Source organism: Pongo pygmaeus, chromosome X (assembly GCF_028885625.2).
Source record: "Pongo pygmaeus isolate AG05252 chromosome X, NHGRI_mPonPyg2-v2.0_pri, whole genome shotgun sequence".
Classification (NCBI taxonomy): Eukaryota; Metazoa; Chordata; class Mammalia; order Primates; family Hominidae; genus Pongo; species Pongo pygmaeus.
The window spans coordinates 58,174,974-58,200,713 of record NC_072396.2 but is presented as its reverse complement, the minus strand read 5'-3'; the positions used below and the strand labels follow the sequence as shown (position 1 = coordinate 58,200,713).

Genomic DNA, 25,740 nt, shown 5'->3' with positions numbered 1-25,740 from the left:
GACTAATTGTGAGGGTAAATGGAAATGGAGTCAGGCAATGGTGATGTCGAGTTTTGCTTGATAAATGGAGAGACAATGAATATACCATTAAATGAGATTTTAAAAATACCTTTACTTTGCCCATATTCAGTTTGAGGTGTCTGTGAAGAACTTGAACTTAGATAAAAGACACTGAAAAGGCAAAACAAAATCTATAATTTCAAATAGCTCATTATTATAGAAAAAATAAGTTAAAAAAAGGGATTTGAATTACAGAAAAATTGGGGAAAATTGCATACAGTTTTCCTCAATATATTTTATAGAGTAATTCCTTTATTTCATTATTGTTATTTGTTCAAGCTCATTTGAAAGGAGCCTAGAAACCTTTTCAGTTAGTCTGACAAGGTAGAATTAAATACACATGGACTATATGTTTGTGTTCTTTTATTCTTTATGTTTGTACATATCATCATATTTGTGTAACATTGCAGGACACAAAGTAAAAACTATTGAGTTCATTTACTCCTCTCTGAAATTTGTATATTACAGGTGACAGTAATTAGGCCCATTCAAAAGCACTAATATGTGTCACAATGGTAATGTTTGAAAACCAGAAAATGTGAGGCAAATATAATAGATTTTTAACCTGTAAAAAGAATATACAAAAAAGAATGTATTAGACATTAGTGGATAATAATTCAATGAATATAAGTTTAGTAGATAATGAGCTTTTATGTAAATGGAATCTAATTAATTCATGGACATTTATTCATGCCTAAAATTTTAGACACTAAACATTTCTACTTTACTCATTTTTAACTAGGCTCTAAGAGCTGGGAAAGCCCATAATGCTAAAATCTTCTAACACAAGTGGAGTAGATAACTATTAATCTGAATCTTTAAAACAGGAAAACAGTGATATTTATTTGGTTCATTTCTATAACAAACATCTTAAAATATTCTTTAAGACTAATGTAGAGGTATATTATAAGAACAAGGTGTCCTGACCACAGGCACCAAGATTAAATAGAGTGACACAAAAAAACCCACATTATTTATTGAACATATTTTAGCTAATAATGTTTTACATAACAAATTTATTTGAGTCTACCATTTGGTACATATTTGTAAGCAAAGGTCTTCTCATTGAAGCCCAATAAGCACTAATATGCCTGGATATTAAAAACTTCACAATAGACAGAGAAGCCAAGATGGCCAAATAGGAACAGCTCTGGTACATAGCTCCCAGCATGAGCGACACAGAAGATGGGTGATTTCTGCATTTCCAACTGAGGTACCAGGTTCATCTCACTGGGGAGTGCCAGAGAGTAGGTGCAGGACAGTGGGTGCAGCACACCGTGCGCGAACCGAAGCAGGGCGAGGCATCGCCTTACCCGGGAAGCACAAGGGGTCAGGGAATTCCCTTTCCTAGTCAAAGAAAGGGGTGACAGACGGCACCTGGAAAATCAGGTCACTCCCACCCTAATACTGCCCTTTTCCAACGGGCTTAAAAAATGGCACACCAGGAGATTATATCCTACACCTGGCTCGGAGGGTCCTATGCCCACAGAGTCTCACTCATTGCTAGCGTAGCAGTCCGAGATCAAACTGCAAGGGGGCAGCGAGGCTGGGGGAGGGGCACCCGCCATTGCCGAGTTAGTTGTTTGATTAGGTAAACAAAGCCGCTGGGAAGCTCGAACTGGGTGGAGCCCACTACAGCTCAAGGAAGCCTGCCTGCCTCTGTAGGCTCCCCCTCTGGTGGCAGGGCACAGACAAACAAAAAGACAGCAGTAACCACTGCAGGCTTAAATGTCCCTCTCTGACAGCTTTGAAGAGAGTAGTGGTTTTCCACGCACGCAGCTTGAGATCTGAGAACAGGAAGACTGCCTCCTCAAGTGGGTCCTGACCCCCGAGTAGCCTAACTGGGAGGCATCCCACAGTAGGGGTGGACTGACACCTCACACGGCCGGGTACTCGTCTGAGACAAAACTTCCAGAGGAACGATCAGGCAGCAGCATTTGCGGTTCACCAATATCCTCTGTTCTGCAGCCACCGCTGCTGGTACACAGGCAAACAGGGTCTGGAGTGGACCTCTAGCAAAATCCAACAGACCTGCAGCTGAGGGTCCTGTCTGTTAGAAGGAAAACTAACAAACAGAAAGGACATCCATGCCAAAAACCCATCTGTACATCACCATCATCAAAGACCAAAGGTAGACAAAACCACAAAGATGGGAAAAAAACAGAGCAGAAAAACTGGAAACTCTAAAAATCAGAGCACCTCTCCTCCTCCAAAGGAACGCAGCTCCTCACCAGCAATGGAACAAAGCTGGATGGAAAATGACTTTGACGAGTTGAGAAAAGAAGGCTTCAGATGATCAAACTACTCCAAGCTACAGGAGGAAATTCGATCCAATGGCAAATAAGTTAAAAGCTTTGAAAAAAAATTAGATGAATGGATAACTAGAATAACCAATGCAGAGAAGTCCTTAAAGGACCTGATGGAGCTGAAAACCAAGGCACAAGAGCTATGTGATGAATAATGAAGCCTCAGTAGCCGATGCGATCAACTGGAAGAAAGTGTATCAGTGATGGAAGACGAAATGAATGAAATGAAGTGAGAAGAGAAGTTTAGAGAAAAAAGAATAAAAAGAAATGAACAAAACCTCCAAGAAATATGGGACTATGTGAAAAGACCAAATCTACGTCTGCTTGGTGTACCTGAAAGTGACAGGGAGAATGGAACCAAGTTGGAAAACACTCTGCAGGATATTATCCAGGAGAACTTCCCCAATCTAGTAAGGCAGGCCAACATTCAGATTCAGGAAATACAGAGAATGCCACAAAGATACTCCTCGAGAAGAATAACTCCAAGACACATAATTGTCAGATTCACCAAAGTTGAAATGAAGGAAAAAATGTTAAGGGCAGTCAGAGAGAAAGGTCGGGTTACCCACAAACGGAAGCCCATCAGACTAACAGCTGATCTCTCGGCAGAAACTCTACAAGCCAGAAGAGACTGAGGACCAACATTCAACACTCTTAAAGTAAATAATTTTCAACCCAGAATTTCATATCCAGCCAAACTAAGCTTCATAAGTGAAGGAGAAATAAAATCCTTTACAGACAAGAAAATGCTGAGAGATTTTGTCACCACCAGGCCTGCCCTAAAATAATTTCTGAAGGAAGCACTAAACATGGAAAGGAACAACCGGTACCAGCCACTGCAAAAACATGCCAAATTGTAAACACCATCAAGGCTAGGAAGAAACTGCATAAACTAACGAGCAAAATAACCAGCTAACATCAAAATGACAGGATCAGATTCACACATAACAATATTAACTTTAAATGTAAATGGGCTAAATGCTCCAGTTAAAAGACACAGACTGGCAAACTGGATAAAGACTCAAGACCCATCAGTGTGCTGTATTCAGGAAACCCATTTCACATGCAGAGACACACATGGGCTCAAAATAAAGGGATGGAGGAAGATCTACCAAGAAAATGGAAAACAAAAAAAGGCAAGGGTTGCAATCCTAGTCTCGGTTAAAACAGACTTTAAACCAACAAAGATCAAAAGAGACAAAGAAGGCCATTACATAATGGTAAAGGGATCAATTCTACAAAAAGAGCTAACTATCCTAAATATATATGCACCCAATACAGGAGCACCCAGATTCATAAAGCAAGTCCTTAGTGACTTACAAAGAGACTTAGACTCCCACACAATAATAATGGGAGACTTTAACACCCCACTGTCAACATTAGACAGATCAACAAGACAGAAAGTTAACAAGGATACCCAGGAATTGAACTCAGCTCTGCACCAAGCAGACCTAATAGACATCTACAGAACTCTCCACCCCAAATCAACAGAATATACATTCTTTTCAGTACCATACCACACCTACTCCAAAATTAATCAAACTAGAACTCAGGATTAAGAAATTCACTCAAAACTGCTCAACTACATGGAAACTGGACAACCTGCTCCTGAATGACTCCTGGGTACATAACAAAATGGAGGAAGAAATAAAGATGTTCTTTCAAGCCAATGAGAACAAAGACACAACATACCAGGATCTCTGGGACACATTTAAAGCAGTGTGTACAGGGAAATTCATAGCACTAAATGCACACAAGAGAAAGCAGGAAGGATCTAAAATTGACACCCTAACATCACAATTAAAAGAACTAGAAAAGCAAGAGCAAACACATTCAAAAGCTAGCAGGAGGCAAGAAATAACTAAGGTCAGAGCAGAACTGAAGGAAATAGAGACACAAAAAACACTTCAAAAAATTAATGAATCCAGGAGCTGGTTTTTTGAAAACATCAACAAAATTGGTAGACCGCTAGCAAGACTAATAAAGAAGAAAAGAGAGAAGAATCAAATAGACACAATAAAAAATGATAAAGGGGATATCACCACCGATCCCACAGAAATACAAACTACCATCAGAAAATACTATAAACACCTCTACACAAATAAACTAGAAAATCTAGAAGAAATGGATAAATTCCTCAACACATACATCCTCCCAAGACTAAACCAGGAAGAAGTTGAATCTCTGAATAGAACAATAACAGGTTCTGAAATTGAGGCAATAATCAATAGCTTACCAACCAAAAAAAGTCCAGGACCAGAGGGATTCACAGCCAAATTCTACCAGAGGTACAAAGAGGAGCTGGTACCATTCCTTCTGAAACTATTCCAATCAATAGAAAAAGAGGGAATCTTCCCTAACCCATTTTATGAGGCCAGCATCATCCTGATACCAAAGCCTGGCAGAGACACAACCAAAAAAGAGAATTTTAGACCAATATCCTTGATGAACATCGACGCAAAAATCCTCAATAAAATACTGGCAAACTGAATCCAGCAGCACATCAAAAAGCTTATCCACCATGATCAAGTGGGCTTCATCCCTGGGATGCAAGGCTGGTTCAACATACGCAAGTCAATAAATGTAATCCAGCATATAAACAGAACCAAAGACAAAAATCACATGATTATCTCAATAGATGCAGAAAAGGCCTTTGACAAAATTCAACAACTCCTCATGCTAAAAACTCTCAATAAATTAGGTATTGATGGGACGTATCTCAAAATAATAAGAGCTATCTATGACAGACCCACAGCCAATATCATACTGAATGGGCAAAAACTGGAAGCATTCCCTTTGAAAACTGGCACAAGACAGGGATGCCCTCTCTCACCACTCCTATTCAACATAGTGTTGGAAGTTCTGGCCAGGATAATCAGGCAGGAGAAGGAAATAAAGGGTATTCAATTAGGAAAAGAGGAAGTCAAATTGTCCCTGTTTGCAGATGACATGATTGTATATCTAGAAAACCCCATCATCTCAGCCCAAAACCTCCTCAAGATGATAGGCAACTTCAGCAAAGTCTCAGGATACAAAATCAATGTACAAAAATCAGAAGCATTCTTATACGCCAATAACAGACAAGCAGAGAGCCAAATCATGAGTGAACTCCCATTCACAATTGCTTCAAAGAGAATAAAATACCTAGGAATCCAACTTACAAGGGATGTGAAGGACCTCTTCAAGGAGAACTACAAACCACTGCTCGAGGAAATAAAAGAGGATACAAACAAATGGAAGAACATTCCATGCTCATGGGTAGGAAGAATCAATATCGTGAAAATGGCCATACTGCCCAAGGTAATTTATACATTCAATGCCATCTCCATCAAGCTACCAATGACTTTCTTCACAGAATTGGAAAAAACTTCTTGAAACTTCATATGGAACCAAAAAAGAGCCCGCATCACAAAGTGAATCCTAAGCCAAAAGAACAAAGCTGGAGGCATCACGCTACCTGACTTCAAACTATACTACAAGGCTACAGTAACCAAAACAGCATGGTACCAAAACAGAGATATAGACCAATGGAAAAGAACAGAGTCCTCAGAAATAATGCTGCATATCTACAACTATCTGGTCTTTGACAAACCTGAGAAAAACAAGAAATGGGGAAAGGATTCCCTATTTAATAAATGGTGCTGGGAAATCTGGCTAGACACATGTAGAAAGCTGAAACTGGATCTCTTCCTTACACCTTATACAAAAACTAATTCAAGATGGATTAAAGACTTAAATGTTAGACCTAAAACCATAAAAACTGTAGAAGAAAACCTAGGGAATGCCATTCAGGACATAGGCATGGGCAAGGACTTCATGTCTAAAACACCAAAAGCAATGGCAACAAAAGCCAAAATTGACAAACGGGATCTAATTAAACTCAAGAGCTTCTACACAGCAAAAGAAACTACCATCAGAGTGAACAGGCAACCTACAGAATTGGAGAAAATTTTTGTAACATACTCATCTGACAAAGGGCTAATATCCAGAATCTATAATGAACTCAAACAAATTTACAAGAAAAAAAACAAACAACGCCATCAAGAAGTAGCCAAAGGATATGAACAGACACTTCTCAAAAGAAGACATTAATGCAGCCAAAAAACACATTAAAAAATGCTTCTCATCACTGGCCATCAGAGAAATGCAAATCAAAACCACAATGAGATACCATCTCACACCAGTTAGAATGGTGATCATTAAAAATCAGGAAACAACAGGTGCTGGAGAGGATGTGGAGAAATAGGAACACTTTCACACTGTTGGTGGGACTGGAAACTAGTTCAACCATTGTGGAAGTCAGTGTGGTGATTCCTCAGGGATCTAGAACTAGAAATACCATTTGACCCAGCCATTCCATTACTGGGTATATAACCAAAGGATTATAAATCACGCTGCTATAAAGACACATGCACACGTATGTTTATAGCGGCACTATTCACAATAGCAAAGACTTGGAACCAACCCAAATGTCCAACAACGATAGATTGGATTAAGAAAATGTGGCACGTATACACCATGGAATACTATGCAGTCATAAAAAATGATGAGTTCATGTCCTTTGTAGGGACATGGATGAAACTGGAAACCGTCATTCCCAGCAAACTTTTGCAAGGACAAAAAAGCAAACACCACATGTTCTCACTCATAGGTGGGAATTGAACAATGAGAACACATGGACACAGGAAGGGGAACATCAGACACCGGGGACTGTTGGGGGGTAGGGGGAGGGGGGAGGGATAGCATTAGGAGATATACCTAATGCTAAATGACGAGTTAATGGGTGCAGCACACCAACATGGCACATGTATACACATATAACAAACCTGCATGTTGTACACACGTACCCTAAAACTTAAAGTATAATAATAATAAAATAAAAAAATTATAAAAATTAAAAAACAAAAAAAAAAACTGTAAGATTCACCTAAAAAAAAAACTTCACAATAAAAATAAAGTCTTCTCATTTTAAGAAATTGTTAGACAGAATAATTTTGCCAAAATATTTGCTCATACTTTCAAGATCATGTTTTCCTTCATGTAGCATATAAAAATTTCAAGTGAAAAGGAATTGAAGTGTCTTATTTAATATCATCTACAAATTTAGAGAACTTACTTTGTCCAGCATTATATTCCATAGAAAAGAAAAATAAGTATTAGAAATATTTATTAAAAGTATCAATATTATATCAAAATAATTTTCACAAAATATCTGAGTTGGATACACAAATACATTAACTGTTAAGATACATCCAGAAAAATAAGCAAAGTGTTTATTGTTATTCAACATTTGACCAAAACATTAGAAATACTCTAATGTACAACCAAAACACCAGTAAGCACCATTTCACAAATTGTCTTGAAGGTCAAGAACTTGAATTAAAGAACAACAAAAAAAGAAAGAATGAAAAGAGTCTATAGTGATATGTGTCAGGGCTAAACATTATTCTGTAGTATGAGAACAAAGGTTTTAAAATGATTCAGATTTGTGCAAATCTCCACAGATAAAACTATATGTATACATATATATAAAAGCTATATATAGATATAAAAACTATATATATATACACACACACACACATACACACACACATTGAGGAAAATGAAGAAATATCTAAATGGAGGGAATATACTATGTTCATAGATTAGAAGACTCAATGCTGAATCTCAAATAAAATTCAAGTAGTTTTGTCATTGAAATGAATAAGTTTATTCTAATTGTATATGAAAAAAGAAAGGGTCAATAATGGTCAAGAAGATCTTACAGAAGAGAGTTAGGGAATTTATACTACCAAATATCAAAATTTTACTAACGTATTTAAGACTGTGTGGTACTGGTGCAAGGACAGAGAACAAAATAGAGAGCAATGAAGCAGACTTAAACATATATTGACACTTGATTTATAATAGAATGATCATGGCAGAACAATTAAGCCAGAGTACTGTTTTTTAATAAATGGGGCTGGGTAAGCCAGATATCTAAATGGTGAAAAAATGGCGTTAACAGCCTACCTCATGCCATTTATGAAAATTAATTCCAGGTGGATTATGAATAGAAATGAAAAAACAAAAGTTTCTAAAAAGCAGTGACAGGAAAATATCTGTATAGTCTTTGGATTAGCAACATTGTTTTTAAAGGCACAAAAAGCACAAACCAAAAAAGAAAACACTGTAAAACTGGAGTACATTAAAATTAAAACTTTTTATCAAAAGCCACCATTTTACAAGAGTAAAAGGAGTAGGATAGAGGGAGGGAACAAGATGGCCAAGTAGAAACACCTCTGGTCTGCAGCTCCTACCTAGATGATCGTAAACAGTGAATGAATTCTGCATTTCCAACTGAGGTAGCCAGAGCCTCTCATTGGGACTGACTAGGCAGTTGGTGCGACCCATAAAGAGCAAGGAAAAGCAGGGTGGGGTGATGGTTCACCTAGGAACTGCACGGAGCAAAGGGACTTCCCTCCCTTAGCCAAGGGAGGCGGGGGAGGGATTGTGCTACCCTCCCGAAGAACGCCTTTCCCACAGATTTTTGGAACCCGCAGATCAGGATATTCTCCTGTGAGCCCACAGCACCAAGGCCCTGGGTCCCAAGCACAAAGCTGTGCAGACCCATGGCAGCTGCAGGGGCTGGCAGCTGCTAGGGTGGGCACTGAGCTGCAGGAGTTTTTGCATACCCCAGTGGCTCCTGGAACTCCAGTGAGGCAGGAGATCCATCTACTCCCGCGGAAAGGGAGCTGAAGCCAGGGAGCCAAGCAGCCTCGGTCAGTGTGTCCCAATAACACAGAACCCCGCAAACGAAGATCCACTAGCTTGGAATCCTCGCTGCCCAGCACAGCAGGCTGGAGTCTGCCTAAGATGACCAAGTTCCCGAGGGGAGGGGCGACCACCCTTACTGTGGCTCTAGTCAGCAGTTTTTTCCCTGCCCGTGCTAGGAAGACTGGGCAGAATTCCCCACAGCTCAGCACAGCTGCTGTGGCAGATCATGGTCAAACTGTTTCTTTAAGTGGGACCCAGATGTATCCCTCCTCACTGGGCAGGGCCACCCAGCAGGAATTTTAGCAACTCCAGCCAGGGGTTTACAGACAGAACTCTAATCTCCCCGGGACAGAGCACTTGGGAGGAGGGGCGGCTGTGGTCTCAGTTTCAGTGGACTTAATCCTTCCTGCCTGCTGGCTCTGAAGAGTCTGCGAGATCCGATGGAGGGGTATTCCTGTACACCAGCTCCACTAAGGGTCAGATTGCTTCCTTAAGTGGGCCCCTAATCCTGTGCCTCCTGACTGGTGAGACCTCCCAACAGGGGTCATGAGACACCTCATAAAGGAGAGTTCTGACTGGCATCAGGTTGGCACCCTTCTGGTATGAAGCTTCCAGAGGAAGGAGCAGGCAGCAATCTTTGTTGTTCTGCAGCCTCCACTGGTGATAACCAGGTGAACAGGGTCTAGAGTGGACCCCCAGCGAACTGCAGCAGACCTGCAGAAGAGGGATCTGACTGGTAACAGGAAAACAAATAAACAGAAAATGACAACAACAACATCAACAAAAAAGACCCCACAAAAACCCCATCCAAAGGTAAACAGCCTCAAAGATCAAAGGCAGATAAATCCACAAATATGAGGAAAAACCAATGCAAAAATGCTGAAAATTCCAAAAGCCAGAATGCCTCTTCTCCAAATGATGACAACACCTCTCCAGCAAGGGCACAGAACTGGGCTGAAGTTGAGATGGATGAACTGACAGAAGTAGGCTTCAGAAAGTGGGTAATAATGAACTTCACTGAACCAAAGGATTATGTTCTAACCCAATGCAAAGAAGCTAAGAACAATGATAAAAGATTACAGGATTGGTTAACTAGAATAACCAGTTTACAGAGGAGCATAAATGACCTGATGGAGCTGGAAAACGCAGCACAAGAACTTTATGATGCATACACATGAAAAATAGCTGAAATGACCAAGCAGAAGAAAGACTATCAGAGCTTGAAGACTGTCTTGCTGAATTAAGGCAGGCAGGCAAGATTAAAGAAAAAAGAATGAAACAGTACAAACAAAAGCTCTGAGAACTATGGGACTACATAAAAAGACTGAATCTATGACTGATTGGAGTACCTGAAAAAGATGGGGAGAATAGAACCAAGTTGAAAAACACGCTTCAGGATATCATGCAGGATAACATCCCCAACCTAGCAAGACAGGCCAACATTCAAATTCAGGAAATCTAGAGGACCCCAATAAGATACTCCATGAGAAGATCAACCCCAGGACACAAAATAATCAGATTCTCCAAGGTCAAAATGAAGGGAAAAATGTTAAGGGCAACCAGAGAGAAAGGCCAGGTCACCTACAAAGGGAAGCCCATCAGACTAACAGTGGGAATCTTGGTGGAAACCCTACAAGCAAGAAGAGATTGAGGGCCAATATTCAAGATTCTTAAATAAAAGAATTGTCAACCCAGACTTTAATATCTGGCCAAGTGATATTTCTTTTTTTCACTTCATAATTTATTTCTCTTTTCACTTAATAAGTGAAAGAGAAATAAAATCCTTTTTGTACAAGCAAATGCTGAGGGAATTCATCACTATCAGGCCTGCCTTACAAGAGCTCCTGAAGGAAGCACTAAACGTGGAAAGGAAAAACCATTACCAGCCACCACAAAAACACAATGAAGTGCTCAGACCAACAACATTATGAAGCAACTATATTAACAAGTCTGCAAAATTAACCAGCCAGCATCATGATGAGAAGATCAAATTCACACATTACAGTAGTAATCTTAAATGTAAATGGGTTGAATGCCCCAATTTAAAAATACAGGATGGCCAGCTGGATTAAAAAACAAGACCCATCAGTGTGTTGTATTCAAAAGAAACATGTCAGCTACAAAGACACACATAGGTTCAAAATAAAGGGATAAAGAAAAATTTATTAAGCAAGTGGAAAGCAGAAAAAAGCAGGGGTTGCAATCCTGGTTCCTGACAAAATAGGCTTTACATCAACAAAGGTCAAAAAAGATAAAGAAGGGCATTACACAGTGGTAAAGGGTTCAATTCAACAAGAAGAGCCAACTATCCTAAATATATATGCACTCAATACAGGAGCACCAAGATTCATAAAACAAGTTCTTAAAGGCATATAAAGAGACTTAGACTCCCACACAATAAGAGTGGGAAATTTTAATACCCCACTGTCAATATTAGATCATTGAGACAGAAAATTGACAAAGATATTTAGGACTTGAACTCAGCTCTAGATCAAGTGGACCTGTTAAATTTCTACAGAACTCTTCACCCAAAAACAACAGAATGTACATTTTTCTCGGTGCCAGAGGGCACTTAACTCCAAAAATGATCACATAATTGGAAGTAAAACACTCCTCAGCAAATGCAAAAGAAATGAAATCATAACAAACAGTCTCCCAAACCACAGGGCAATCAAATTAGAATTCAAGATTAAGAAACTCATTCAAAACCACACAACTACATGGAAATTGAACAACCTAGTCCTGAATGACTTCTGGGTAAATAATGAAATTAAGGCAGAAATCAAGAAATTCTTTGAAACGAATGAGAACAAAGATGCAACATACCAGAATCTCTGGGACTCAGCTAAAAACACAATGAGATACCATCTCACGCCAGTCAGAATGGCAATTATTAAGAAGTCAAGAAACAACAGATGCTGGCAAGGTTGCAGATAAAAACGAACACTTTTACACTATTGGTGGAAATGTAAATTAGTTCAACCATTGTAGGAAACAGTGTGGTGATTCCTCAAAGATTTAGAACTGGAAATACCATTTGACCCACCAATCCTATTACTGCATATATACCCAAAGGAATATAAATAATTCTATTATAAAGATATATGGATGTGTATATTCATTGCAGCAGTATTCACAATAGCAAAGACATGGAATCAACCCAAGTGCCTATCAGTGATAGGCTGGATTAAGAAAAATGTGGCACATATACAGCATGGAATACTATGTTGCCATAAGAAAGAGCAAGATCATGTCCTTTGCAGGGACATGGATGAAGCTGTAAGCAATTACCCTTAACAAACTAACGCAGGGACAGAAATCGAAACACCACGTTCTCACTTATAAGTAGTAGCTGAACAATGAGAACCCATGGACACAGGGAAGGGAATACCACACATTGGGGCCTGTCAGGGGAGGACAGCTGTGGGGAGAGCATCAGGAGAAATAGCTAATGCATGCCGGGCTTAATACCTAGGTGATGGGTTGATAGGTGCAGCAAACCACCACGGCACACGTTTATCTATGTAACAAACCGGCACATCCTGCACGTGTACCCTGGAACTTAATTTAAAAAAATAAAAGGAGTAGGATAATATTTGTTCATATGTGTCTAATAAATGCTTTTACCTTGAATATATAAAGAACCCCTAAAAATAAATCAAGAAAAAGACAAAGCCCTCACCCACTTAAATAACACAAGACTTCCAAAATAAGATATCCAAATAGCCAATAAACATGAAAAGATTCTCAAGCCCATTAGTAATCATAGAAATGTACATTTAAAACTACAATGAAATACTATTAGATAACCAATAGTAATGGCTAAAATTGAAAAGATGAAAATGCCAATTTTGGAAAAGACATGGAGCAAGTGGAACCATTACACATGCTACTATATAACCTTTCCATTCTTCTAGGTATTGACCCATAGAAATCCATATGAAAATGCACTAAAATATATATAGAAGAATAGTGTTACCTGTTGCAGCCAAAATCAAGAAACAATGCAAATACTCATTGACATGTGAATGAATATCATGTGATTCTATAGAGAAATTCAAATGAATGAACTGCTACACTCAATGAACATGAATAAATCTCACAACATTGAGGAAATGAGTTCAGATGGAAATTATTACAAATAATAATAATATCAAGCAGAATACCATGCACCAGTTACCAATTCCAGGGGAGGACTCCAAACACTTCTGCCCACTGCATCTGGGTATTGGAGTCACCAAAAAACCCCACAACACAGTTAAGAAATGGATGGAGCAAAGCTTTACTATATAAAGAGAGCATGATAAGCTTCAATAGTGTGCATTGATTTCCTGTGGCTAGATGATTTCTTTTGGCAGCCAACAGGGAAATTTGCCTATGGCGTACCCCTCTCCTGCTGCAGAGAAAGGATCCTAACCCTTCCCTAGGGAGGCAAGGTATGGCAGTGGGGTTTGCCAGGTGCCGTGTAACCCACATGGTTAAGCAGAAATATAGGCACGCATTTAGCTTGCACCAGGGAAAGATACTCTTGCACAAGGTGGTATGTCCAGCACAGTCATGTGAGCATTTTGTCTCTTGGTTAGGGAGTGTTCCAGGCCCAAGGTCCATAAATATGTGGCTAAGTGGGAACCAAAAACTGCAGACATGAGACTGCCTTTCCCAACAAATAATAGTAACAACAATAAAGAGGACAGGTAGAAATTTTAAGAGAGTGAATTAGCGATTTTCATTATCTGAATCAAATATTCACTGTAAGTGGAAAAGAAAACTCCTTTAAAGAGTATTTCTTTGTGGAAAGCACCATCTCTCAGTGTCAAATAAAATAACATTTAATTTGACCACTTTTGACATTTCATATGCAGGATGTCAATTAGGGAAATTTCTCTCTTCACTGGGTATTATGTACCCTCAATGATTCTTCATGTAGTTTGTATCAGACAATCATTAAATATTGCAATAATGTTTATTTGATGTCTTTATATTGCTCAGTATAATTGGAAAATACTGGAGAATACTGAACACGTGCCTCTCATCATTGTTTCCAGATGCTGTTGATCAAAGGCTTTCGAGAAAGTAAAAAGTATGTGGCTCTATTGTAAAATCCTTATGCTTTTTAGCCATGGTATATCCTGTTTTCTATCTTTGAGAATAATTCTCAATGCTTTTTACTATTGTCTTATTATGAATATATGAGTGGAAAGTAAATGTAATGTTGGCTGTGGATGCACGTAACATTTTACCTTTGTAAAATATTTTTGTTGTTGTTGCAAAAGAATCTATTATGAATCATAGTCAGAACTACCTTACAAATATTATGAAACGTTATATTTAAGGACTGTATATATTTTGTATTCAAATTTCAAAGTCTAAATGCTATCAGATGCCCTTTGTAAAAATAAAATATAATATCAGCCTATTTTTTAAAGTACCAATTAATGACATAATACTTTAAACGGAGTTTTAAAAATAGGCTTCTATAAGTTTACATGATATATAAGATTATACTCAGCAGCAAACTTGATAAATATAAATGAATACTTTTAAACAACAGAATCAAATAGCTTTTTCTTGTGAATCTGATCTTAACTCTAAGACCTACTTAATGTCTCACTCGCCAAATTTTTTCCAGGGACTTTATCACTGATCTATGAACGTGGGGGATGCTTGCCTTTCTCCATTTTCAAAGTAGCCAGCATTCCAAGGCTGTAATTCTAAACATTTATTTAAATAAATGTTAACAGAGCTCTAAATTGTATTGCTTCCAAAATACAGAAATGATTGAGACATTCAAATAGTGTAGAAAAATGTACCCCTATCTCAAGCAAAATTTTATTTAGTCAAAACAATTTTTAAATGAAGATAAAATATTAAAGTGTAATTATTATCATAAGACATGCCAACTGATTATTGTTAAAATTATAATGAGATAATTAATAATTAGCAACAGGAAGCCCACAATCATATGTGAATTGACGGAGAAAATGCTCAATTTTCTTACACATAGCAAGTACTAAAAGTTGACCGTAGTTGGTGTTAACTAGCTAATGTTGGCACTTTGGACAGGAAAGGACTCACTAAGGCAGCACTAAAGTTGAAACTAGCTTGGGATGAACTGCTGCTGCTCCTTCACTAGGGTTCTCTGTTCTGGAAAATTTCTAAGCAGACAAGTGGACAGTTTCCTCCTGTCATTTGAAGAGAGAAAATTCTGAAGCTAGCTTCTATGCTGTACTGTAAACAGAAGAGAGAGGTTAGTCTTGTTTAAAATAAATCACTTTCTTTTGCTATTATGCTATAAGGAAAATGTTTGTTTTTTACCCTTTGTGAGTGTTTTACATCTTGAAGATTAAAAAATTCTTAGCATTAAAGAAAGCTTTATTTTGCTATTTTGAAACAGAATTTTCCCTAATTTTCAAAAATATTAAGCTACTATTTTTTACCAGAAATCAAAACACTTACTTGTTTACCAGAACCCCCTGGGGTGAACTTTTAGGTTCCTCCATATTTAACTCTAACTTTCAGTCCCAAATGTTACATGAAATTAATTACTAGTTCATTCCTTCCACCTAGTGTGTCAATATAATACATTTATCTTCAAAATAATGTCATTATTTTTCCACAGAATTAAATTTTGCAATTATGTCTTATAATAAGAAGAAAAGAAATTTACACACAAAGTGTAGGCTTAATACCTTTCCTCATTCATAAAATGAGGGAGATAAGTACACAATCCCCAGGATCGCTTATAGGTATAAGATTCATCAAGCCAAAAGTTGCAATCTAAAAATAAATAAAAAACAAAGTCTATTTCATAATTGATTTTCATATTTTGCTATAGTTTATCAAATCTACTTCTCAGAAATCTGTCAAAGTTTTAGCTTAGAATACTTTTGTTGCGATACTTATACTTTAAACAAAATTTTAGTTTCTGATGAAATACAATATTTCATGATATTGTGTATATTGGTTTCCCATCATCAAAATTTATGCTCACTTACAGAAAATGGTACTTCTTATTCTGGTAAACCTATAATGTACCTCTTAAAGCTCTGTTATACACTGGTTTTAATAGTTTCCCATATAGATCATATCTTTAAACATAAAGACAATACCTGTTACATAATTGATACTCAAAAAAATTTGGAATGGATTAATGAGTTATACTTTAGGTGTAATAATTTACAATACCTCATATATTAGGTACTCAATACATAAGTGCTGATTGATAGCTTAGTAAACAAATAGAATGGATAGTCTTCAGGGATTCAGAAATTGTTGGTGCTGTTAGGTATCTGTGTGCTTTGTTTTAAAATACCGAATTAGGATATTGTCTTTAGAAAAATGAAAAGTTAAAAGAGTTCTATATGTCTTTAAATGTCAGCAATTAACAAGAGGGAGAAATTATCCTAGGTGACAATGTGGGACTCCTATCAAATTCACCATCAAATACAGTGTAATTCCTGGAGAGTTATTTATACTCCTTTAATGTTTTACCCTTTATTTTTGTTCCATTCCTTCTAGAGTTCTCCCTTTTAGTGGACAGGGAAACTACAAAATGGAAAGACTGTTGTAGGGGTTCTCACGCTATCACTTGGCTCATGATTCTCTTTAGTGACAGAAGAGATTACGAGTAAGATGCCTCAATGAGGCAATCTCACACAGATCCAGGAATATTGGACTTTTCACCATCTTACTCTTCCCAGCTCCAACTGAGACATAAAACTCACTTCTACTTTCATAGTGAACTGCTGAAATTCATGACAAAATACTGAATTCCTGAAATTATGGTACAGTCCTTTATAACAGACTATTATACCCCAAACATAATCAGTTAGTATACAGCACAGAAGGCATAGCTCATTTTCATACAGAGTAGTCTCAGGAAGTGATGTAATATCCAGATTGGCATTGTCCAATAGAAATATAATGAGAGCTTATATGTAATTTTATTTTTTAAAAGAGCCATATGTTTAATTTTAAATTTTCTTTACTTTTCTTCTTTTTTAAAGAGATAGGGTCTCACTCTGTCACCCAGGCTGGAGTGCAGCGGTGGGATCATAGCTCACTGAAGCCTCAAATTCCTGGTCACAATGATCCTTCCGCCTTGGCCTCCTAATGTGTTGAGATTACAGGCATGAACCACTGTGTCCTGCCTTTATTTCAGATTTTTTTAGTAGCCACATTAAAAAAGTAAGAAGAAACTGATAAAAATTAATTTGAATATTTTCTTTGACCGAATCTATTGAAAACATTATTTAACATGTAATCAATATTAAAATACTAATCAGATATTTAATTTTTTTGTATTAAGCCTCTGAAAACTTTTTGTATTAAGGTTTATATTTTACTTTCATAGCACATCTCAATTTGGATACTAAATTTTCAATGGCTAAAGTGAAATTTAGTCCTGCCAAAACAATAGAGTTTTGTCTAACACAAAAATGTTTACACTGCTTCAGTTTTAAAACTTAAATTTAAATTAAATTAAGAATTCAGTTCCTCGGTTGCACTAGACACATTTCAAGTGCTGAATAGGCACATATGACTAGTAGCTACCATATTGGCCAATGCACATCTGGATAATTCAAGACAAGCTGGGGAGGTCTCTCGTAATTGAAAAGGAGGTAAGAGGATCGTTAACTGTGTAGGAAGTTCTGAGAATGCCTAAACGAACCCCTGCCAAAAAAAAAAAAAAAAAAAAAAGTAGCCTGTTGCTGTCTTCTAGAAAGTGGATAAACCACAATGTATCCATGTTATAATGTATCTTCATGCAGGATAACAATGCTTTAACAATTATTGTTTAACTAAATACACCATCTTTATACACTGATTCTCAGAAAGAACTCTTCCTTACTTCCCTCATTCTGTTAGTAAAAATATGATTAGTACAGTCCCCAAGGAAACCTGAGTTACCATTCTTGGTTTCTATGATGATTCTCTCTCTCTCTCTCTCCCTCCCTCCCTCCATCCCTCCTTTCTTCCCCCAACTCCCCAATGAGGTACTAAGTGATATTCCCTCTTCTCTTCAGTATTTGAAGAGATATTTGAAATTATCTGATATTTGAAATATGTCTTCAAATACTGGAAATATGTGAAAATATTTCCAATACCTCTCCACTGACACTATCCTAGTACTGGCTTCATCCTTCATATCACACCTTGATTGCTGCAAAAGCTTTCTCACTGATTTTCCTATTCTGGTCTTTCCCATCTAATCCACATTGCACACTTGCATAACATTAACTTTTCTAAAACATAATTTTCATTGTCTGACTCCTCTATTAAAACATATTTGCTGGCTCTTCTCTGTGTCCAGAATAAATGTCTCATTATTCTTACTTTTTTTTTTTTTTTACCTCTTAATCATTTTCATTTGGTGCCAAAGTAAACATTTTTCCGTTCTTGTACTTCAGTAGTTTAATATATTATTTTTCTATCTCCTCCCATCAACGGCAATCTCTTTAAAGGTCAGGGTCATATAGTACTCCTCTCACAGACCCCTCAATATGTTATGGTGTAATCTTCACAATGACACTGAGTAAATATTTGTTAATTTGGAATATATACAGTATAATCTCCAGCTTACAAATTGCTTTCTTTTATGTTTCCTGGATATGAACATGAACAATGTAGGTCACAGAGACAAACTTCATAGTCTATCCATGTTTCTCAACTACTACTCAAGCATTTTGTTATATTAATTATACTAATTGGTAAAAAATACAAATGTCAGTGTATTTTTAGCTTATGACCAACATGATCAATGGAGCCCCTAGAAACAATTCTTTTCAAGCCATTATGTAACTGTGTTTTCAATTGACGAGAAGTTTTAATAAGTCAATGCCTGAAGAGAAGCAGAAAGGAAACAGGATGAAATTAAAACAAGTACCATTATTTAAAAGGAGTGATGGCAACTTTTTTTCAGACTAGTTAAGTGCAGCTTGTCACCACCAACAGAATTATACCTATTACCTTGAAAGTGTAAAGCTGTTCTCCATGATTTTGCTAGAAAATGATGTTGAAAGAGAAATCATTTGAACAAATTTGTTCAGTGAAACTTTGTGAGCCCATGGACAAAAGCTGTTCCCTTTGAGAACGTAACATTTGTCCTTTGAAAATTCCATGAGTAAGTAGGAAAAGATATAGTTTATAATTTTTTATTGGGAGAAAGTTGGTTTAAAGAATTTAAAAAATGAAGTCACAGCATTAAATTATCTTTATGTTTATAAATTTATTTAATTTCCAAGACTTATGTGTTCATCTCAATCCTTGACATACTCATCTGCCAGACACAAAAAATAGTGGTCTATTCAAGAGGCCTTAATGAATGACAACATTTTTGAAATATGCTATATGAGTACAAATATTTCCAGAGCAAAGAGGGAAAACTGTTGATTCGGTAGACACAATCAAATTCCAAGCATTTATCTGATTTACAAAAGTACATCTACTTTTTGTTTTTCACTAAATGAATACAACCACTTTTAATATATATGTGTGTGTGGCTGTGTGCGTATTTCAACACACACACACACACACACACAATACAGAAACATTTCATAGTGGCAAAATTTTAGTGCACTGCCAAAGTGCTACAATAACTGTCATCCACAGACATCCACATGCAAACACTACTGGACTAGTACACTAGAGCAAATAAGAGAGTATTAGCAAAACTCTCTGGCAAAAACTTTTAAAATGGAAGTAATGAAACAGAAATCCACTTCTAATTTGAAGGGTATAGAAAATAATCTTCATCATTTTAATCACATATACACATAGTATTATCTAAGCTCAGAAAATAACTTCTTCCTGTATGCACAGAACTCCAATGTACACTCAGTAAATGTTAGCATTTGAAGAAAATGTGCCATGAGGAGAATGTCTGAGGGATAATGGCAGGAAAAAGATATATCCATTATAAAAGAGGACAGAAAGGCATGGCAAGGATGGGAATGTGCAGGAAAGGGAGGGGAGAGGGAAGAAAGTAAACTGACCATAAAAGAAACCAATTGAAATGGAAAACAGCGACTAACCTTGACACAGGAATGAATCATGAAGGCTGGATGGGTAGACTGGGAGGGGTGAAAAGAATGTATATTCTTTGTTTTAAGCTATATATAAAATTGTCAGATTTAGCCAAAGCCTAGTTGGAATGGGAGTTGGCTAAATTACATGAAATGTAACACAGACACTGCCAAAATTACTTCAAAGGGTTGTTCTGAGCAACGAGACACAAGCTGTGAAGATGTTCCCCAAATTGCAAAATGCTACACTAATGTAAGACAGATAGTTTACACAATATTCCAGTTCAATCTTTCCTTTCAACTCTGGGAAATTACAAGTGCAAACAATGAGATCTACAGAGCACAGAAAGAAAAAAACCTCCACTGCTCCATTATCAGATTTTCAGGGAACAGCAGGCTTCACAGTCACAGAGAAGCCTGACTTTCAAAACAGAGCAAAGATGGTGACAAATTGACCGAATGGAGAGATATGCTGTTAGGCATGTGGGCAATGTCTCCACTCCTGGTATTACCCGCAGCAATTCTTAGAGGGAAAATTATTCAGTAGAGGGAAGAGGGAATAAACAGATTCCCTTGCCTACTTCACCCTAAACTTCATAAAGCTCTTTTATCTGCACATGAATAAGATTAAAATACTCCAATTATTGTCTTATAAAAGGAAGGACTGAGAGGATAAAAATGGTACAAATTCACCAAAATATGCCAAAACACAGAGTATCTTTCCTTAACATAAGAAACAGGAAGAGAAGAAAATTTAACAGTGTGTCAGGTATGTGTGTGCATTGCTATAATCAGTTAAAAGCTAGAAAACTGAAGCTTAATAACTAATTTATTCAAGGCCACTTATCCAACACCACAGAGCCAAAATTTAGCCCTGGGTCTGTTTCATGTCAAAGTCCTCGCTGGCAATTTCCACAAAACTGCCTTCCATCATCAAAAGAAGTTAGGAAGATAAACAGTGAGAACAGCCAACACATTTTTTTGCTATTTTTTCTTGTTAGTTCTATGACTATTTAAGAAAATATTTTGGCATTGAATAATATTTCTATCACATAGCATTTCCTCCTTTGCTAATGATTAGTAACTCTACAAAGATGACTCATCATATCAGAAGCATCACGAATTAATGCATTTATCTGCAGCAGCTGCTAATACCACAAAGAGAAAACCACAGATTATGTGCCACCTACTAAATGAACACAACATAACCTATGAAACATTCATGCCAAAAGCAATGTTTCAATCTCATCAAGTCTCTAGACATAACTAGCAAATTAAAGAAACAGAGGATAGAGGAAAGCAAACATTACCATAGGGATGCAATTAGCAAAACTTAAATTGTGGCAAATGCTACATGTGAAACAACCTCATTTCATAAACAAAATCGCAAGGAAAAAAAGAAAGATGAAGGGGAAACATACGGATTAAGAAGACACTTAGATTTACGGGATTCTACTAATTAAAAATAATAAAGTAGCATTTATGAGGCAATTGGAAGTTTGAACCCTCACTGGATATTTACTGATATTAAAGAATTACTGTAAATATCACTTGTGATAATGGAATTATCATTTTTTTCCATGTCATCCCATAGCTTTCAGAGATATATAAAGATATTTATGGATAAAATGATCAGATGTCTGCTATTTGTTACAAAATAATACTAGAACATGGGGAGTGAGTGAGGCTAAGTTAAAAAAGATTGTTCATGGATTCATAATTGCTGAAGCTGGGTGAAAAGTACATGGATGTTCATCATAATATGATGTAACGTTATGTATGTTTGCCAAAAAAAGAACATGTCAGGGGTGGGGGGGCAGTTAAAAAAAAAACACATGCCACATCACTGAAAAACGTCCTCATATTTTTCAAGGAAAGAAATGTATTATCAAGGAATCACAGAGCAGAAAGACCTTAAAAGCAATCTATTCAAACCACCTCAATTCATAAATAAGGAAATTAAGGCTCAGATAGGTTAACTGACTTGCTCAGGGTCACACAACTTGTCAGTTCCAAACTCAAGATCAGAATTTAAATCTCCAAACTTGTAGTCCAGGGCTGTGCTCTTTTTGCAAACCAAAAAGAAATGACTGCACTTAAATATTTAGTCCAGAATATCCTCAAAATTGACTGTAACAAAAGTAAGCCACATGATGAGGAATGAATAGAGTTGGTTCATACCAAAAATGAGCTGCCAGTCACAGTGATAAGATCTGTTTCTTTCTGAGAACCATGGTTTCCTGCTGCATTGGGGAATCCAAACTGGGTTTCTCCCTCCTGTCCAAAGAAGTCAGAGTCAGGATGTACGCTCCACTCCGCTTTGGTTGGTGTCAGTAGTTCTGAGACACTGTTTTCACAAAGGGTGCTCGAAGGAGTCAGAGTATCTGTGTCCACTGTTAGCTTACTGCTGGGTGTCAAAGCCTGAGGCTCTGGACTGGAGTTTTTCATGGCCAAAGAGCCCAGAGATCCCAATGGCCCCACACTTACACTTGAGACCTCATCCACATTTAAGGAGCTCTGCTGAAAACCAGTGGCCGCCGTTCCGAAAAAGAGAGAGGTATCCAGGCTTTGAGGAGGGTCGCTGGTGGCCATCAAGGCCGGAGGGTCCACAGCCTGCCCTACGGAATTATTATTATTAGCAGGGAGGTGCCCTGCCAGAGTCGAGCTCACAGAAGCCACATCAATAGTCAAGATTCCAGAGTTCACCAATGCTGTGTCCAGCAATGCAGCAGAAGTACTGTCAGGTACATCAGAGAAGAGAGACACTATCTCTGCATCACTGAGATCATTCTGTCTCTGGCTGGTAAGTTCACTGCTGGGTGTAAGAGAATTTGCTGCTTCTAGCTGAGCTAAGAGATCCTGGCCCACCTTATGCCTTTTAACCATGTGCGTCTTCATGCTGTGCTTGGATGTGAAGAGTTTATTACAAGTGGAGATCGGGCAACGGCTTTTCCAAGTGTCCACATCCTGCAGGTGTTTCTTGGAGTGAATGTAGAGGCTACTGCGAGCAGAGAACCTGGCACAGCAGCCTTCCACAGGACACACGAAAGGCTTTGTGCCCAGGTGGGTAATGCTGTGGCCTTTCAGATGTTCGGCCCTCGTGAAAGATTTCCCACAGCCTTCCACAGGGCACATGAACCTCCGGTCATCGTCGTGCTTCCTTTTGTGCCTTAAGAGTTTGGACATGCTGGTGAAGTTCCAGCCACAGCCATCAAAGTCACAAAGGAAAGGTCTCTCGCCGGTGTGACTCCGTAGGTGAATTTTCAGCCTACAAGCCTTGTCATATTGTTTGCTGCAGCCAGGAAAAGAGCAGGAAAACAGTTCCTGTTCCCTGAAATGGGCGCGGTTATGGGAAAACAGAGCACTCACTGTGATAAATGTCTTCTTGCAGCCAGAAAACGCGCACTGGTAAGGCCTCTCAGGTTCGAAGTGGCTGCGCTGGTGGGCGCTGAGTTTGGCCTGCGTGGGGAAGCTCTCCTCGCACACCTCGCATTTGAATGAGTTCTCCTGCTCATGGCCCTTCATGTGCGCCTTGAGGTTGTACACGGTGGTGAAGCTCTTGCCACAGCCCTCCGCCGGGCAACCAAAGGGCCGAAGTTTATCGTGCGACTGCAGGTGCCTCTTGAGCTTGTAAGAGGTGGTGAAGGTCCAGCCACAGCCACCCAGGGGGCATTTGAAGGGCCTCTGGCCCTGGCTGCTGCTGTGCGTCAGCAGGTGCACCTTCAGCTGGTGCTTCTTGGCGAAGGTCTGCCCGCACTGCGCCTCGGGGCACAAGTACAGCACCACGCCTGGGCCGGAGCCCAGCGGTCCGCGGGGGCCCAGGGCGGCGGCCGGGCCCTCCGCCTCCTCCTCAGGCGCCGGAGCTGGCGCGGGTTCGGCCGGCTCGGCTAGCAGGAGGTCTGGCGGCAGCTCTGGGCAGTCACCCGGCTGCGCGGCATGCGGGAACCCGGCTTGGGGGGCGATCAGACACCCGGGCTGCTGGGCAGGAGCTGCCCCTGGCTCCCAGGCGTGTGGTGGGGGCGTGGCCAGGGTGAGGACGCCGTTCTCAAAGCGCAACAGCAGGTCCTGGTTGTGGATAGTGACTGTGCCCGCGAAGGCCGCGGCGGGGCCGGGGGCAGAGATCGGGGCCGGAGTGGGAACCGCGGACAGGCAGCGGGGGCCTAGCGCAGTGGGCCCCGCGGGATTCGCGCCGCTTTCGCCCCCCTGGAGCCCCGGGCCCTTCTCGGCCTCCTCCCTCAACACAGGCCCTGCGGCCTGACCGGAGCCCGCGGTCTCCACGTCGCCACCCACCGGGTCAAGCAGCACCAGGAAGAAGTCGTCGCCGCCGCCGCCGCCGCCGCCGCTAGGTTGATCGGGCCTCGGCGCCAACAGGCTTGGGCCAGGGCCCCGTGATGCCGTGCGGGCCTCCTCACGCCGCCGCCCGGGCCCGCCATCTTGAGGGCCCCGGACCAGCAGGAGGCGGCGCGTGGGGACCTGACCAGCCGGCGGGTCAGGGCCTCGGTGGACTCGGCCGCCACCCGCGGGGATGCCGCCGCCGCCCTGTAGTGTCCCGCAAGCCGGGAGCAGCTTCGGGATTTCCATCTCTGCGTCCGAGAGGCTCGGCTGGAACCAGAGCCGAGGAGGAGGCGCGATCCCGCCCCCTGCCGCGGGCCTGAACACGTTCCTGAAAGGGGAAAAAAAAATGTGCAATGCGCAGAAACTGGCCCTATCAGATATTAAAACGTATTTAACGCCACAGTGATTTAAATATTCTGGTACTGGGTCTCTGGAACAGAATAGAAAGCCCAGAGGTAGAGCCTGGTATGCATAAATACGTTCTACAGTTAATATAAGTAAGTAATTAAGGAGGTCTTCTGAGGTAATGGGGAAATGACGACAGCGTGTTCAGTAATGCTGTGGAACACTTAGGTATCTATCCGCTGGAAGCAATTTTAATCCGTGACTCATTGTATATACCCAAATAAACACCCCAGCCCCTCCCAGTGTTAGATATGTTGCTTCGTACTTTTTGTGTGTTAAAATTTGCTGGCTGACTGGCTGGCTGGACTGATGGAAGAAAGACAATTCCCAAGAGAATAAACTGTCTCTGTGTCAGCATTAAACCACCATAGTGCTGGCAGTTCTGCTGAAAATATGCTTCCCCTTCCCACCTCCCCGCGGGACAACTTCCATATTCACAATTATCTTGAGCAAAGTCTTCGGTACAATTTGCCGCATAGTTCAAATTTTGTCTTGCTGATACAGAGATTAGAATGAGTGAGAGATGCGGCCAAAATAGGTTAGCACTCTTCAGCCTAGAAATTCAAAGTCTGGAGAATGAAACAATTTACATTGAAATCTGGAAAAAACCCAACCTTCTCCTGGCTTCTCCCTATACAGTGCACAACCTAAACCAACTTTTGCCCTTCCACCATCGGTTGTACCATGATAAATTTCATGTCCGCTCTCACAGCACAATGAGGGCATTCATTCCTCAGTTTACTCTGCCTTCTCCAGCACATGGAGGTCTCTGGGCAGGAGTTTCAGTTAAATGAGTTTAGGTTAAATCCTGAGTCACTCCAATGGATTCTGCCAAGTAAAAGGCACAGACGATC

General features: G+C 39.5%; 1 protein-coding gene across 1 annotated transcript; it reads right to left on the bottom strand.

The window, feature by feature from the left end:
* Positions 1-19,330: 19,330 nt before the first annotated feature.
* LOC129025194 (zinc finger X-linked protein ZXDB) lies at positions 19,331-25,127 on the bottom strand. Its single transcript, XM_054472809.2, has one exon. The coding sequence runs from the start codon at positions 24,725-24,727 to the stop codon at positions 22,322-22,324; it is 2,406 nt and encodes an 801-aa protein (XP_054328784.1). The 5' UTR covers positions 24,728-25,127; the 3' UTR covers positions 19,331-22,321.
* Positions 25,128-25,740: the final 613 nt, after the last annotated feature.

Excerpts from the sequence above, each read along its gene's own strand:
- LOC129025194 (XM_054472809.2), bottom strand. The coding sequence starts at position 24,727 with ATGGAAATCCCGAAGCTGCTCCCGGCTTGCGGGACACTACAGGGCGGC.